General features: G+C 50.5%; 1 protein-coding gene across 5 annotated transcripts in view; it reads right to left on the bottom strand.

The window, feature by feature from the left end:
• Wscd1 (WSC domain containing 1) overlaps positions 1 to 16,880 on the bottom strand; it is a 41,262-nt gene that overhangs the window by 5,506 nt on the left and 18,876 nt on the right. For all 5 annotated transcript variants that reach the window (XM_031352800.1, XM_031352802.1, XM_031352801.1 and 2 more), the window contains 3 exons: positions 15,881 to 16,065; positions 12,781 to 12,902; positions 573 to 732 (listed from right to left, as the gene is read on the bottom strand). In XM_031352800.1, the coding sequence (XP_031208660.1) occupies positions 573 to 732; positions 12,781 to 12,902; positions 15,881 to 16,065 (467 nt within the window). The remainder of the gene's footprint in view (positions 1 to 572; positions 733 to 12,780; positions 12,903 to 15,880; positions 16,066 to 16,880) is intronic.

The raw sequence follows: 16,880 nt of genomic DNA, 5'->3' as shown, positions 1-16,880 counted from the left end.
GACCTAGCCATGCCATGCAATGAACTGAAGCTGGGCTAAGTTGAGGCCAAGAACTATGCTTCTTATGTTCCCTCCCCAGGGCTGCTGGCAGAAATACAAGTTGCTGGGGGATGATCCCTGGAGGCACTGGTGGGGATGTTTCTCCTGGATGCTCCTCCTTATGAGGTACTCCTCCCCATCAGCCCCTAGTCCTCCTCATCAGTCCCTAAGATCAGCACATGTGATAGGACGATGCTCACCTTGGGAAATGCCAGCATATGGGGGCTTCTGAGACCTAAGCATCGTCCTTCCTGTGTCTCTGAGTCTTGGCCCTTGCACTATCCCTCTGAGCCCCCCTCTCTCTGCTCTTCCTCTCTGCCTCTTATGCTACCATTACCAAAGGCTCATATTTTCAAAAAGAGCCTGGTCTCACCCTACCTTTTCTCTCTCTCCCCACTGAAAAGAAACACTGGAAACTCTCATACCCTATACCCTGTGGTTGCACAATCAGGCATACCCATCCTCTCTAGCCTTAGGAGCTCTATGGCCCCGTATCAATGGCACAGACAGCCCAGGAAGTGTTCTGGGCTCACCTTGCACAGGTGTCTGGTAGACCTCACAGTAGCCAGGTAGCCCTTGTGCCTCTGGGGCCTGGCTGCACAGTGCTCCATCCACAGCATCCCGCAGGCTGAACTGGGGGGTAGGGTAAGCGCAGTAGCAATCCCAGCGCCGGAGGATGGCCAGAGGGAACTCCTGTGGAGAAGGAGAGGAGGAGTGTGAGGTGAAGGAGTGTGGCCTGTGCCTGTAGCTCAGGTGTGAGCTAGACCCTGTGGAGGTGCTGCCATTCATACAGGGTCAGCAGGGATGAGCACCAGGCTCTGCGTTCAAACCAAGGATAGTCACGGCAGTGAGGTGTGACTGCTACCATGCAGGAGTTCAGCGTGGACAGTGACAACAGTCACCACACTGCATGAGGAGGTGAGCAAAGCCCAGAAAGCTTGGCAGGTCCTAGAACTGAGTCCCGGCTGTGGCTAGGAATCTGACAGGAGTGGTAGGGTGGGTGAAGATATCAGGGAAGAGATTCACATTCCTGTGTGAACTCGTGAGGATAGGAAGTCAGCTCTGCTGCTACAGGGCAGCTCAGGGTGTGGTGTGCCACACTGTTAAACAGACCTCGAACCCCTTGGCCTAGGGGGTCCCACAGCCAAGTGGGGGACAGATCTCTATAGTCTTTTTTCCAAAGATGGAAAGAGTAGAGAAACACGTCTTGTTTCTTCCTGACATGCTCAGATGATGAGGGCTTTCTGAAGATGGGAAGCCTCCACCAGGTGAAGGGACTAGAAATACCACCTTCGGAGGCCCCAGTCAGCTCTCAAGTGGTTCCTGATCTTCTTTGGAGTGTCTGCATCATATAGCACAGAGAGAACATTCTGAAGACCTGGATGTGAATTCTGGCTCACCTGGTGTGCAATAATGGACAACATGCTTAACCACTCAGAATCTCACCATAGGTAAAGGCAACAGGTAGGCTGCTGATGGGCAGATGAGCACGGGGGCATCTAGTAGGCATTCCACATAAGAATGGACCATTTTCGGCTTCCTTATCCAGTTGAGTGTTAACCACAGCTTATTAAAAACTGCACCCACTTCTGTCACACATGTTTGTGAGCACCCACTATGTCACTATGTGAGCAGGAAGTAGGTGGGACACTCAGCCCCACCCCCTTGTATCTCATGGGGAGTGGCAGGCCTCCTAGGCACTGAGCCTGCATAACAGAGGGAGGAGGCAGTGGGTGGGTGTAGGATGGTGTTTGCTGAGAAGGGAGCCGGCGCTGCACAAACCTTTTTATTTTTTGCCCACAGCAAGAAATCTCATAAATAAATAAGGAAAATCAATAGCGTTTTCCGTGCGTGGCTTGGTAAAGCTGAGGAGCTGTGCACTCGTGTTAGACAAGAGATAGTGTTGCAGCCAGGGGAGGTGGAGCAGAGCCTAGGGGATATAGCCAAGAAGAAGTACTGACTGCTGACCCTCACGGCAGAGTAGACCCTCTCCTCTGAACCCAGCAACCCCTGACCCCCACTCCCATCCTTCTTCATACCAGGATGACACTGTGCTCGCTGGCATAAGGAGCTGACAGATCCAATCATGTCTCTTATGTAGATTCCACACGTGGTCTCCACACAGCTTTACAGATAAGCCCCTTTGGTGGCCTGACTCTCATCACAACTCAGCCAGCTTTTCTGGAAGCAAGCTTCCCTGCGGATGTGAACTGACAAAAGTGGTGTGGCCTCTGAAGTTTCCACTGTCCCCCTTCAACACACCAGGGTCCTGCCTCGTCCCTCAGTAGTACCTTCATCCAGGTGGGGCTCCCAGACCCCCATGTTACCCTTTGGGAGCACACAGTAGTGTGGTGGTGTCCGGCTCCTTTCAGCACACATAGGCTGAGGGTGGAGTTTCAGAGCAAGATTCCTAATAGAGTTCATTAAAATTAAAAGCCATTAGGTTGGGATGGCCCTTCATTGTGATGGGTGTCCTCACAGGCCAGAGCTCAGGAAAGACAAAAACCAAAAGGCAAGCATCTAAGGACGGTAGGAGATACAGGCCAAGGAGAGGGGCTTTAGGAGAAACCACCACCTTGTGGTTCCAGCTCTACAGTCCAGAACTAGGTTAAGGTTATGTGTTGTTGAATCCGCCTGGCCAGTGGTACGGACACAGCAGCCTGAATCAGCTAAGACTATTCCCCAGCTATTGAGTTAGGCTCCTACCTCAGGGCCACTGCACCTGCTGCTATCCCAACCGCCTGGAATGTTCCATCTCACACACCCTTTCTCACTTTCTTCCAGCCACCATCTCAGTGAGGGCCTTTTCCGCCTACCCCTTTCCAAACTGCAGTCCCCTCCTACCTTCTTTGCTGTGCGTGAGTTCCTGATGAAACGCTCTCACCCCAAATACACAGCTTGGTCAGCCTGGATGGACAGACCTTGAGACAGGCTGCATTAGAGGTTCTACGGCCCCTTCTCCAACATCTTTCTCTTCCCTCAACCCAAGCAACCCCTCTCCTGCTTTTGATCACCAGAGATCAGCGGTATCTATTCTAGAGTGCTATATAAATAGAATCACAGGGTGCGGGATTTTGCGAGCCTGGCTTATTTCATTCAGAAAACCATTCATCTAGTCTGTCCTCGTTGCTTTGCGTGCCGGTAGCTCATTCCTTCTCCCTAGACCATAGAGTTCCACATGTGGGTGGACTGTGTGTTGACCAACTCATTTTTGATGGCTGCCTGGGTTGTTTCCCTTTTTTCAGCCACTGTGAATTAAGCCGCTTTAAGACATCTAAGGATGAGGATCTCATGTGCAAACACCTGCCCTTCCTTGATCTTCACCGATGTGCTCACCATCACATAACATACTGCATACTTCACTTCTTTTCCTGACTTCTTGTGGGCCTGTATTCCAGAGGCTTTCCACAGAGATCTCTGGCAGGGCCTTGTGCAAGAGTTCCTGCAAAGGGAAGCAGGCGCAGGCAGGGAGGGGAAGTCCCTTCCGCTGCTTCTGCTACTGCCGTTGGCTCCACCTCCATCTCTGCCATGCCTTCCAGGTTACTCAGTTTCTCCAAGCCGCCCTGCACTGAGTTGGGTCTGGCTGGGCCAAGGAGAAGCTGACTAGCTAGTGAGAAGTGCGGGGCATTTTCAGGACAGCAGACCTCTTCCCAAGTGTCACAGCTCTTAGAACAGAAGGCTTGGATGATGGAGTAGTTCTTGCACACCTTTAATTCCCTGGATAGGATTTATATACAGCTTTGGGGGGTGATTCAGGTTCGACAGCAGGTACTTCTCATTGGCTTGGACTGAGAGCTTGGGAAAACCTTATTTGCATGTGGGAAGGCTTAGGTGACTGATAGCCACACACCTCTCTGCGGGGGGGGGGGGGGGGGGGGGGGGGGCAGGAGGGGGAAGGGGGAGCTGTGGGCGGCTGTAGCTGAGACCAAAGCCAGGGGCCCAAGAGGCATGGTTGAACACCGTCCGTCCCATGCAGGCAGAAATCACCACCCACCAGGTCTTTGGAGATCCTTGGGGTCTAAAACAGTATTCAGTGTGTGGCAGGAGTTTTAGTAAAAGTGTTTTATATATGGACAAATGAATAAATGAATGAATGAACGAATGAATGAATGAATGAATGAATGAATATCCTTTCTAGATTCGAAAGCTCTTGGCAACTAACCATGCTGTGCTCCTTCAGAGGGTATGTGGCAGGAGAAGGCAGTTGCATCAGAGCAAGCCCTCCCAAGCAGTGGGGAGTGTTGGGGGGACTGCTATTTGGGATTCCTGCTGAGGCCAGCAGTCTCTCTAGCCTAAGTATTCTGCTGAGGCCCACGGGCTCCTGGGCCTCCCCAGTGACACTGGTGCTGTGGTTCACTTCCACCCTCATAACCCAGGACTGTCCGTCTCATATGCCCATTGTTGCCCTCACCAGTGACCCGAACCTTTCTGCTTCCCTGAGTGGATTAAACTGTCAACTTTCCGAGTGTTTGCAGAGCAACGGGAGAGCTGCAGACAGTAATGCAGTTTTATTTACAACATAACCGCCTCGGCGACATCACTGGATTCTGAAAACACAGAACAATTTTCAGCCCCGTGGGATTTCGAGGACACGATTTCCATAAAAATTAAATATTGATGAATCTTATCTTTCTGCCAACTTCCCAGCTCTACCATGCCCCTCCTCCACTCCAACCTTCAATGAGGGAAAAAGACAGAGGGATGGGGTTGGGGGCCCGGGGGGGGGGGGTTGTTGAAAATAGCCAAGCAGAAAAAGCAAGAAGAAAAGCCAGAGCTGCGTGGGGCTGTTGGAAACAAGCAGAGTAGGAAGAGCCAGCTAGGCCTGCATCCTGGGATATAGGATGATTCTGCACCTCTGGGCATGGAGCTAAGGTATCTGGGATGGGGACTCAGTAGGCAAGGACCAGGTCTTGAGACAGAATAGAGCTCTGTGGCTCTATGGGCAAAGGCCTGGCCTCTGGCTGTAGAAATCTTCATTCACAAGAGTAGGGTCTAGGGGCTGAAATGATCTCTAGGTGCCTTTCAGATAGTATTTAACAGCTGTGATGGGGGCGGGGTGTAGGGAAGGCTCAAAGAACAGTGACAGAGGCTTCACCTGCAAGACCTCCAGCCCCTTCTCAGTGCAAAGCCCTTTCCACACATCCAACCACAAGATGCTGGCAGCTCACGCTAAACTCCCTCCTACGCACATAGGTAAGTCTGAGCAGGATGGCCTGGGGGAGAAGTCAGAGTGTCCCCAGGGGTCCTATGGGTATCAGTAGGGTGGCATGGCTTGGGAAGGCCTGAGTCCATGGGAGATAGACAAATTAGATCAACTCCCAGATAATATCGTTCATGAAAGCCAAACACCATCAAATAGAGAGCTGGTGAAGACCCACCCCATCACCAGGAGCCCAGGGGGCTGGTATCCCTCGGCCAAGGCAAGACCCAGCTCCCCCGGAGTCAGCTTCTCAAATGTCCCACCATGTAAGGAGCCAGGGCAAGCAGATGAATCACCACCATCCCAATCACTGTCTGCATCATGAGGCAGGGCAAACAGAAATCACAACATCACTCGATGCGTGTCATCTGTAAGTAGGCATTCTCACCCCATTCCTCACAAAAGGTGGAGGATGTGGGTGACAAGGACAGCCAGCATCGCACATGAGGATGTAGCCAGCAGGGCCTAGGACTCAAATGATCACAAGTTCAAGCCCTTCTCTAGACCAGCTTGAGAAGCACAGTCTCCCATGCGTGCACGTGAGACCACAAATCCTCGGCTCCCTTGTTAGCATAGTTCCAGGAAACAACTGCGAATGTGCTCATAGGTGAGAAAAGAAAAGAAAGAATACAGAAAAAATAAGGGGGTGGGTCTGAGATGGCGCTATCCATAACGTGCTTGCCTGGCGAGCGTGAGGACATTGAGTTCCAGAACCCACATTTCAAAAGGGCAAATGGGGTGGTGCACACTTGTGATTCCAGACCTGGGGAGGGAGAGTCAGGTTGATCCCTGGGGCTTGATCCCTTTGTCAGCAAATGTATCCTACTTAGCAAGTTTCAGGCTAGTGAGAGGCGCTGTCTTAATATAACCCAAGGTAGATGGCTCCTGAGGGACGATACCAAGGCTGTTCACTGGCTTCCAGGGCACATATGCACATGTGAGCTCCTGTGTGTGTGTGTGTGTGTGTGTGTGTGTGTGTGTGTGTGTGCCTCTGTGTGTGTGTGTGTGTGTGTGTGTATGTGTGTGATATATACAAGGCAAAAGAAAGGAGGGAATGGAGGGAGGGGAAGGAAAGGGGAAAGGATGAGGGAGGCAGAGAGAGGAGAGGGGAAAGAAAGGGAGGGGAGGGCATTGAAAGCCACACAGCCACAAAAGTCACAGCACGGTGGCGACAGAAATGCACAGGCCATAGTAAAGAGAGGATGGATGTAAGATGCAACGGCCCAATGTTTACATTAGCAATCAAAGTGCTTGCATGCACACCTAGAATAAGGTCAAAAGACTGCTTATGTTTTTAGCTGTTTTTTTCTGATGTAATGAAGTTATAAATAAGATTTGTTCCTATATTTTGCACCTTCAACCTTTCTGTAACAGATACCCTTTTACCTTTGCAAACTTCTTAAACAATGAGTGTTTTAAAAATCACATACATTGTTCCACATCACAGGTTTTGTATAGACTTTTAGATGACTCTGTTTTGTGCAGTACTAGGGATGGAACCAGGGTCTTATACATGCTAAGCAAGGGCTCTCTAAGTGAGTCACATCCTCAGGCCTTGCTCTTTTGAGATTACTGTGTAATCCAGGCTAGTATTAAACTCACAATCAACCAGTTCCTGTGCCTCTTGAGTGCTCAGATTGCAGATGTGTATCACCCTGTCTGGCCTAAAGCACCAATCCAAAAGCTGTTCCTGGAAAGTACGTATACAATCCAGCAAAAGAAACTCCTTTTCTATCAGGGCTCATAGATCCCAGATTCCCACAGATGCTGCCATTGACAAAGACCTGAGTGCTGCACAGTTGCTGGGGACCTCCCTGGGGCAGACCCTTCCCAGCTATTGAGACTTAGGGGAATTTAGTCAGAGCAGGTAAACTGGGTGGAAACAGGTGCAGGGTCATGCCTGCTTTTCCCGTTCCCTAGGCATTATGACTTAGGGACAGCCACACTTTAGTAACCTGCTGCAGACGGTGTCAGACTTCATTGCTTCCCATTTTAGAATTCTCACTCCCACTACAGTCTCTGCTCTTGCACACAAATATCAGTCTTCAAATTAATCACCCTAGATGGAACCAGTGCGCAGCAACCTCCCCCACCCTGGCTGCTTCCCACCTTGTATGGAGTGAAGGCGGCATCAGGAACCTGGAAAGGGGCAGGCTATCTTCTATCCAACAGGAGTATCACAAATTAGACAAAACCACTTTGCAGGGCTTTACAAATGAATTATTTGGGGAGGGTGGAGAGATGGCTGACTAGCTTAAAGCCCTCGCTGCTGTTCCAGAGGTCCCAAGTTCAGTTCCCAGCACCCACCGTGCGTAGCTCACATTTGTCTGCTAAGTACAGCAGTGTATCTGATGCCCTCTACTGGCTTCTGTAGGCACTGCACTCACTGCACACAGCTAACTCATACATATATAATTTTTATTTATTTTATGTGTAGAGTGTGGCTGCTCTCCTGCCCCGCTCCATCTGGCCTGCACCAGAAGAGGGCATCTGATCTCATTATGTGTGGTTATGAGTCATCATGTGGTTGCTGGGATCCGAACTCAGGACCTTCGGAAGAGCAGTCAGTGCTCTTACCCGCTGAGCCATCTCGCCAGCCCCCTAGTTTTTAAAAATATATTACTTTCTTCTGTAGGGTAGCCACTGGAAGGTACCTGTAGGGCTACTGTCCGTGCTACCATAAACAATAACTCTCTCAGGACCCTGTAAACAACCCTAATGAAATTCACTGGGTCATGGACATAAAGATGTGAAAGCACAAGAGATGCTAGGTGGCAAGAGAAAAGGGATCAACAGGAATAGGAGGGAAACAGGAGAAGGTGATGGGGTGCGTTTGATAAAAATACGCTATTTGTACTGGGAAAATGGGGAAATGAAATCCATTATTATACGTAATTAACATATGCTAGTAAAAATGGATCATTAAGAGGCTGACTTTGCTCTCAAATGTTCTTCATCATTCAGTCATCTTCCAGAAACTTCTAAAATCCATGTTAGCTAACTACTACAACACTAGGGATCTTTATCTATGAGGCCACAAAGAAGCTTTATCGGATAACTTGGAAGTGGACTACTGCAGGGAGGGCCTCGCTCCTCTGTCTCCAAGCACCATCTCTCACATCTACGACTCTGGGCTCACGCCCTCAGGCTTAGTTCTGCCCTGTTGAACATTGTGTTGTGAGCATTCCACCCCAGTTATCTCCCACAAGTGTCTGGACACATTTTCAATGTCTGTAACACACTGTACTGTATGGTTCTGGTAGGCTTTGTCCATTCTCACTGTGTGTGGCCTCTGAACTTCTTTTCTGGCCCAGTGAAGAGGTGATGAGGTGGGTGCTGGACCGTCTTGTCATGCCACTGCCACTGGGCTGTCTAGGGAAGGAAGTACTCAGAACACTCAAGTGTTCCGTGGCTGCTGTACCATCACCCACTCACCTTGTACAGCAGAGAAGTCAGGAAATAACTAGGACCTGCAGCAGCAATGCCTGGTCAGGCCAACTTCCAGTGTCTTCCCTACCCCAGGCCTTCATGCTGAAACTGGGATGCAGTGCCACAGGGAAGGCACTGCTGTACATTCAAGTTGGCTCTTCAGGGCTGTGGGTCTTAGCTCCAGAGATCTTGGTCAATGAGTTGTGACCTTTGTGGGGAAAGCTGCTGCTGGTACCCCATGGTTGGAAGCTGGGGGTCCTTGCTAAATAGCCCTATAATGCAGAGTTCCTGAAACAATGAATTCTCCAAATCTCGAGATTCAAGACTGAAGCCTTCCGTCCCATTATACTGCCATATAAGAGGGAGACAAAGGAGACAGGCTGGGATCCTGGGGAGCAGAGGTGTACTCTGATACATCCATCAATAGTGATTTACTGGCTCTGTTCTGGCCACAGCTGGAATCCCTTACTCAAGAGCTATATCATAGGCTGAGCACCGTGTTAGCTTTGCCAAGCATCTCTAAAGCTGTCCCTGAAGAATGCTGCCTCAAAGGAGGAACTATGGAGGACGGAGGACTCTCCTGGTCAGATCAACTCTCCACCCACACAGAAATCATCACTCCTCCATGTGGGTCCCACATCCTTTCAAGGGGATTTGGCTGGTGTAGCATCTCTCGCCCTTCCTTCATCATCTCCATTCGCCTCTCTGGTCCAAAAAAATCCTGTCTACAGATAGAGCGTCATACTACTCCTAGAACCTCGTTACTTACAACACCACTAGCAGCTTCCTGTTTCCTGTTGTGGAAAATTAAAAGCAAAACCAAACAAAACAAAACAACCCACTAAACATGAAGCTAGACATCCAAGGCTCTTTGTAACTTTTCCCCACCCTATCTTTCACACTGACTCCCAGATGCCTCTTCCTTATCCATGTATCTGCTCACACTGCCCTAGGCGCTCCAGATCCTCCCCAGAAGTTGTAGTCCTCCTCCCCTTTAAGGTATCTCCACCTCCTTCAGCTCTTGCCTCTTAGTCATGCACCTTGGCTCCTCCCCAGCCATAAGCTCTCCCTACCTAGCTGTGCTCTGTGCCCTGCCCATTGCTAGGCTCTGCTGGCACCCAGCGCATGATTTTACTGCTGTAAACAGCCTATGCAATTTGGCCAAATGCTGCTAAATGTGGGTTGCTAAAAGCCATTTTCAACTTGAGTGCTGTAAAAGGTGACTCTACCACAGCTGCAAACCCCTGCAGCTCTCAACAATGAGATTCAAGGAAACGTCCCTTCCTGCTGTATCTGACTGGGGGCTGGGGCAAGAGATGAGTGGACTGATTCCCACGCTCGATGCTTTGAGGACACGGCCGCATCTGAGAACCTCAGGCACCTTTTCCACGTGGCTCCGATGAGCCGTGCCTGCTGCACACGCTAGAGTTAAGCCACTCGCCCTTGAGATGCATCTGCAGGGGAGACAGACAAGGTGCTAAGGTGCAAAACGGCTTATGATACCGGGAGCCTGCGGGGATCTTCTGGCAGGCTTCACCATAAAAGTGTAGCGATGTGGATTTGTGCCAGTAAATATGAAGGAGAGCTGAGAATAGCAAGGAGTTTCTCATCTTTAAATTATTGTCTGTAACCACCAGGCAGGGCTCTCTGGGCTGCCCAGGGGGGAGACACATCTAGAATAATGGAACATTTTCCTAGGACGCCCCCTCCCTAAAGGAGGAGAACCTTCCTTCCTTCCGAGAGAGTGGCTATGTCCCCACCCACATCTCCGGAAGAGGTGTAAAGTTAGGACAACCTTTGCCAAGGGCAATCTGGCAGCTGGAGACTGAATAACAAAGCTGCCTCCTGAACCCAGCATTGTCTGAGAGAGTGTTTTGGTTTTGTTTTCTTTTTGTTTTTGTTTTTTTTTTTTTTTTTCCTTACAGATTCACTCAGACAAAATGACCTAAACAGAGTCTTTGCAGCACTGTTTGTAAAAGCAAACGACTAGACACCATCTAAAACCTGAACAGTAGGGGTTTGGTTAAATAAATTATAGGACATCTGTGAGGCTGGGAAAGACTGGAGTTCACTTTCTACATCCATAAGGGATGGGTCTGGTAGAACAGGGGCAGTTTGGAAGAGCGCAGGCACTGTGTTACCAGAAGCCCTGGGGTTTGTAATAGACCAGTCTAGGAGACAACTGATTGAATATTCAGTTACTGGAAGCAGCTGTGGGAAGTGAGCCTACTTGCCTTGGCGTCTCTCTTTCCTGTGTCCTACACAAACACGTTCCTCAAAGCTAACCCCGGGATGGCAAAGCCTGCACGCAGTCGTGGCGACTGAACCTTGCCTTTTTTCCAGTTCTTTTTGTCATCTCTCCCTCACCTTCTGTTGCAAGGTTGTAGTGTGTAAAAGCACAGATGGTGGATTCTGGAGTCCTAGCTCTGTCTGTGTGCAAGCTTACCCTACCCCTCTGCAAACCTGAGCTGCCTCCCGCGGCTACCAGGGAGGTGAGGGGGTTCCTTGCTGAGAAGATTAAAGCAGATAGTCTTTGGAAAGGCCCTGGTCCCTCCAGAGCAGGCTCTGCTTTTCTCAGGCTCTAAATTAGTGGCATTCCATATTCTGGAGGAAGCTGGGGTTAGGGATCCTCTGGGGGCATGGCTCAAAATTTCAGGTGCATTATTTCCTTCCAGCCACAGGCAGAGCTGGCAGTTGTGTGGGTGTCCTTATTCCCTCCCCCTCTGAATTCTGTTCCCACCATGAATACGAGGAAAGTACTTTCCCAGGTCAGATGCATAAACTGACTTCTAGGGTGACTGTACTGTGACTTATGGACCCTGATGGCAGTGGCTTTGAAAACGCTGGTGACCCAAAGTACGTCAATGGTGTACTCAGGAGAGAGGAGATTGCCTATAAAAGCTTTGTTCTTCTCCATCCTGCAAGGGAAACATTTCCAGAGAGCTGAGGAAGCAGGAAGAGGGCAGTACCCAGTGAGGTTGCAGAGGTGGGAGTGAGAGGATGTGGCCACTTCGGTTCACGGCAGCCGCCCCTGCTCCATCTACCCCTAACTCGCACTCCTGCACACACATGCACACACAAAACGGGCCATGTCGCCCTCAAGTCCCAGCTCCACCACTACTACCTGAGCCCATGCAGACAGCTTGGGTGCTTTGTCCTCGATGCCTCAGTTTCCTTACCTGCCAAATGCATCGGCATCACCACGCCCATCTCATTCCACCTTAGGAAGGTGGAATGGGTTAACACAGGTAAAATGCTTAAAGCAGTGTCATGCATGGTACGTACAATCAGTAAATGGCTGTTTCTGTTCAGTCACTGTCATCATCATCATAGGCAATACCTTCTCTTCCCCTTAGCTCTCTGTTCTGTCACACTGTCAAGACCCACAGAGCATCGAGGCTACTGGGCCCCAGCACAACTGAATCAGCCCCAGCTCCCAGCCTACCGTCACCTACAGGCACTTGCAAAAACAGCATCCTCCACAGTTTGTAGATGACCGAATCCCAGCCTAATACCCCTGGGCTCTGTGGACACAGAGCTCCCTTCCACACCTCACACGCTCCTGATTTTGAACTTTACAGTCCCCACCTGCCTTTGACAACTCCTCATCCTACCATAGGATGAGTACATAGAGTGGGGACCGTGGTGTCCTGCCCAGGCTAGCCCTTGTAGACTTCCCCTCCCTTCTGAAGCCTGGATTGAACCACCTGAGTGGTATGGCCCCTGCAGTCAGCCACAGGCCTCAGCACAGACAATAGAAAATCCATCAACTGTCCTTAAGGGTTGAGCTGTCACCTCCCTGAGATCAAATAAGGTCAATTTAACATGTGACACTGTGCCAAGAGCTTCCATGCAGAAAGGCACACAGACACATTCTTTACAACCTTCCCTATCTAGCCTCAAACCACAGTGGGTGCTACCCAACAACTACCCAGCACACATCCTGTGTGACAGTAGATATTCGGCCTGGCCCTGCCCTCCATTCCTTGGCTCCCACCTGGGCTATCAGAGCAGATGTGTGTGGTCCATCATGGGCCCTACCTCTACCCTGAAGACCAACCCACCAGGCACACTGTATGAGTGAAGTATCACACAAAGGTAATAGTTCTTACTTTCTGGGAACAAAATCCAGAACATGTCTCCACGGTCATGTTGGCCTGTGTCATGGAGGAGGAGAAGGTGTGGGTGACGTTCTCCGGCAGTGGAAAGCACCCTCGGTAGGTGGCAGTGCGCCCTGCAGGGAAGGAAATAGGGTGTTGATGAGAAGTGGCATCTGTGGGTCTTGCGACCTATGTGATTATACTCAGGATGGGCAGAGATCACACAAGACAGGAGAGCAGAGGTTCTGGATGGGCTTGAATCACGCATCTGAGAAAAACCCACACGGGAATCATCATCACCAGGGTCTCTGGCTGACATAGGCTACGTGGCTGTAGTGTTGACTTAAGGGGTCGCTTTTCCTACTGTATCTCTGGTTGCAGGGGTGAGGGCAGGGGTGAGGGCAGGGATGAGTAGCTGGTTTTTCTTTCCTTCACTTTGCATTTTACTTCATGCTGGCTTCCACAGTAGGTGATCTGATAGGCTGATAGTCTGGAAAGTTCTAAAACTCAGGAGAATATGTGTGAAGAATAAAAGTGGAACTGCCTGCCTATCTGGACTGTCCATTGCCTCTTGCTGGGCTGCGGCAGACAGAGCCTTCCAGCATAGCTGCCCTCACATCCACCTTGAACTCCTGCCTGGATTCTAGGAATACTCTGCAATCCTGTGTCACAAAGAAATCTTCTTGCCAAGTTGTTCTTCAGCCTTCTGGTGGGAAAGCTCGGTTCGCTCTTTGCTTCCCTTGGTACTGAGCAAACCTTCTGGAATGTTCCAGCACCAACTGCTTAGGGATACGTTTCTTGAGATGGCATCTGATTTTCATCCCACGCTCCTCTTCATATAAGGTCTCCTGAGGCTTGGCGCTTTCTCTAAAACTTGTTCTACCTGTCACATCTCCTAGCCAGCAGTACAAACTCCAGCCTTGGGCAGTGTGGGAATAATTTTTCCTTATAAATGGTTAAGTGTAGGTAAGATCTGGATGTGGAGGCCCATCCTGATTGACCACAGAACCATGGCTTTGGGAATCACGGAACAGAATTAGAAAGGTCGCTGGTTGCAGAGAAAACAGCTAGCGTTGAATCTTCAGAGCCTGGGCCACCAGGTTCCAGCCGGTCACCAGCCCTGTGTCACAGACTAAAGGAACCTTCCTCACCTACATCCTCAAATCTCTGAGGACTGTTAAGGAGATACTGTGTATCCCAGCACTAGTTGTCAACAGCTATATCTCCTCATACTTACACAACTGCTCAGGACGTGTGCCAGCCAAGGGCAACAGCATCCTGCCCCCGAGACTCTGTGCCATTCTGTGCCAAGGTCAGGCCACAAAGAACAAAGACTTTGTTCATGCCACAGAGCTAAACCACTGACATGGAACAGACACTGGGAGGCATGTGGAAAGGGAGAGGCATCAGGGCAGACAGAGCACAGAGAAGGAGAGTAACCAGTATCCTGGGGAGTCTAGGGCATGGCAGAATGGTGGGGCAATGGAGACCATGAGACTCCAGAATCGAACTCTTCAGAAGGAGGCTGTGTGTGATCCCCTTGGCTCCCTGCACACAGCCTAGATACCGAAACACAGCGGGTGCCAAGGGGTGCCAAGTGAGTGAATGAATGGGGTGATGGGGTTCAGCATGACCTACAACAGGGAAGCAACCCATGAGGCTTGGGAGGTCGGTCACAAACGTGGTCTGTGCTCATCACTGATATGACTGTTAGTAGATAATGCCATTAAGTGTAGACTGTTCTGTAGCCCTGGCTCTATGTCCCCAGGTGAGAGCCTTGGAGCCACTTAGGGCAGAAGAACACTGTCCAACGAAGACACTGCTAAGGTGTGAGGACTGAGTCTGATCCCGGCTGGAAGGTAAAGGAATGCCTGTGACTATGTCCTAGCAGCTGCAAAGCTGCCGTTTACAAAGGGTGGTCACCTGATCACCTCTGACAGCCTGTGAGCAGAGGTCTTGGAGAGGGGAGCAGAATGTAACGGTCAGCCACACAGCTGGCCGCAGAAATGGCACCTCCACCACTGCCAACATGAACCACAGCCGCAGTTCCGGCCCACTCAAGAGCAACGGCTGGCTCGAATGACCAGACCACCTGTCCCTCAGTCAATCGGAAGCAGAGGCAAAACAGCTGTCCCCACGTTAGTGACTGAGCAGAGTGGGAAGCTGGTAGGGTGGCCCAGAGTCTACCTCAGGCCTGGTCCTGCTGAGGCTTGAGTGTGAGGGATCAGGGATCAGGCCAATCATTTGAAGCCAAAGAAATGAAAGATCTGAGAAGCTAGTATAAGCCAGTCCAGTCCTCAGGAAGCCTGCGTGGGTGTCCGAGTGACAGGGTAAACCTCGTGTCTGGCACATGCTAGGTACCAGTAGGTCTCTGTTGAGTTAATATACTCACTAGCAAATCCTTGAGCTCATAGATATAGTCAGTGTCTTCACCCCAGGGCGCCGCCTCATCTGGCCCTCTTGGCTTCCAGGCACATCTGCCAGAGGCATTCCTGAACAGCAGTCAGGAATGAGTCACTCTCCCTGTACTCTGGCCCTATTCACAGTGCCTGTGGGCCACCATGGTCCTCAGATCTGGGCTAGTTCTTCTCAAGCTGTATAGTTTTGAATCGTACGCTCATCTTTGGTGAGAATTTACCGTGAAAACCCTCGATGTTTGCTGGCATAGCTCTCCTGAGAGAGATTCTGCACTTACCCCTCTAAGAACCTCCCCAAACCCCAGAACCAACTTTTGTGTTGAGCTTGCAGACCCAGGCAGACGAACCCCCAATTATTTACAAAGGCAGAGCTGTAGTTACACAGCCTCAGGTCTTCTCTCTCCTCAAACCAGTTTCAGATGGTCCAGTCTACCACTCTATTGCTAGAGATCTAGCTCTGTCCAGATGAGTTAAGAGAATATCCTGGAACCCAGAGCAGTGAAGTGAAGTGAGCCCTCTGTAGCCACGCAGCACGCCTATCCTTCCTATTCATCTCTGCAAAGGACAAGGGAAGGTGCCTGGTTATGAAGCCAGGCCGTTAGGTTTGGACAGGTCACAGGGAAAGGCGAACAGATTCTGGCCTATGGGGTGTGGGTTAGGTGAATGGGACATTGAGATGAGGCTGGTACACTCACGCTTCTTGGAGCCTGGCTGCTGCAGCCCCACGCTGTACACGGAGAGCCGGTGAACAGCCCCGCACATGGAGCCTTTCTCCCCCTTGCACTCCTGATTGCACTCCTTTAGGCTGACACGTGTGGCCGGCAGCCTGTTCCCACAGTAGCACTCTGCACCAGCCTCCAAGCCAGCATAGATATAGGACCTGCAGGGAGGGACACAGAGTGTGAGCGAATCCAAGCTGGGCCCAGAGCTAAGGCTGGAGTCCCAACTATGGAGAGGTCAGAGTCGGGGGATGGCAGTTGGGTCTTAGGGAAGGACTTGAAGTTGAGATGAGGTCTGGATGAGAAGACAGGGGCATGGCCATCAGCATGGCCTAGAGCAGCGGTTCTCAACTTATGGGTTGTGACCCCTTTGGGGGTCAAACAACCCTTTTACAGGGGTTGCATATCAGGTATCCTACACATCAGATATTTATATCACAATTCATAACAGCAAAATCGCAGTTATGAAGTAGCAATGAAATAATTTTATGATTGGGGTGAGGGTTCACTACAACATGAGGAACTGTATTAAAGGTTCACAGCATTAGGAAGGCTGAGAACCACCCAGAGTTAAAGGTCACTGAAGTGTAAACTATTTAGCTTCATTGATCTGTCTCATCAGCTTGGAGAATGAATTTCCGTTTTGGTCTATGGCCTCAAACTACAAAGGATTACACAGTGATGCGTGGGAACGTGGTTCTCAGTAGGTGTGCAGAGCTCTGAAGTAGTGTTTGCCCATTGCTATGGTGTAAACACTCACACAGATGACCTCAAGCTGCCTAAACACAGATCATAGATGGAGACTTCAGCATGCTCTGCACCAGCATGGCACTGGCCTGAAGCTCACACAACAGATGACACTGTGGGGGCCTGTTGGCAGTCCCCTTCTCCTCCTCCTCCTCCTCCTCCTCCTCTCCCCTCCCCCTCCCTCCTCTTCTCCCCCCTCCCCCCTCTTCTTCTCCTCCTTCCCCCTCCT

The sequence above is a fragment of the Mastomys coucha genome, unplaced genomic scaffold, assembly GCF_008632895.1.
Source record: "Mastomys coucha isolate ucsf_1 unplaced genomic scaffold, UCSF_Mcou_1 pScaffold5, whole genome shotgun sequence".
Classification (NCBI taxonomy): Eukaryota; Metazoa; Chordata; class Mammalia; order Rodentia; family Muridae; genus Mastomys; species Mastomys coucha.
Note: the sequence above shows the minus strand (reverse complement) of the source record. Positions and strands in the feature narration are given on the sequence as shown.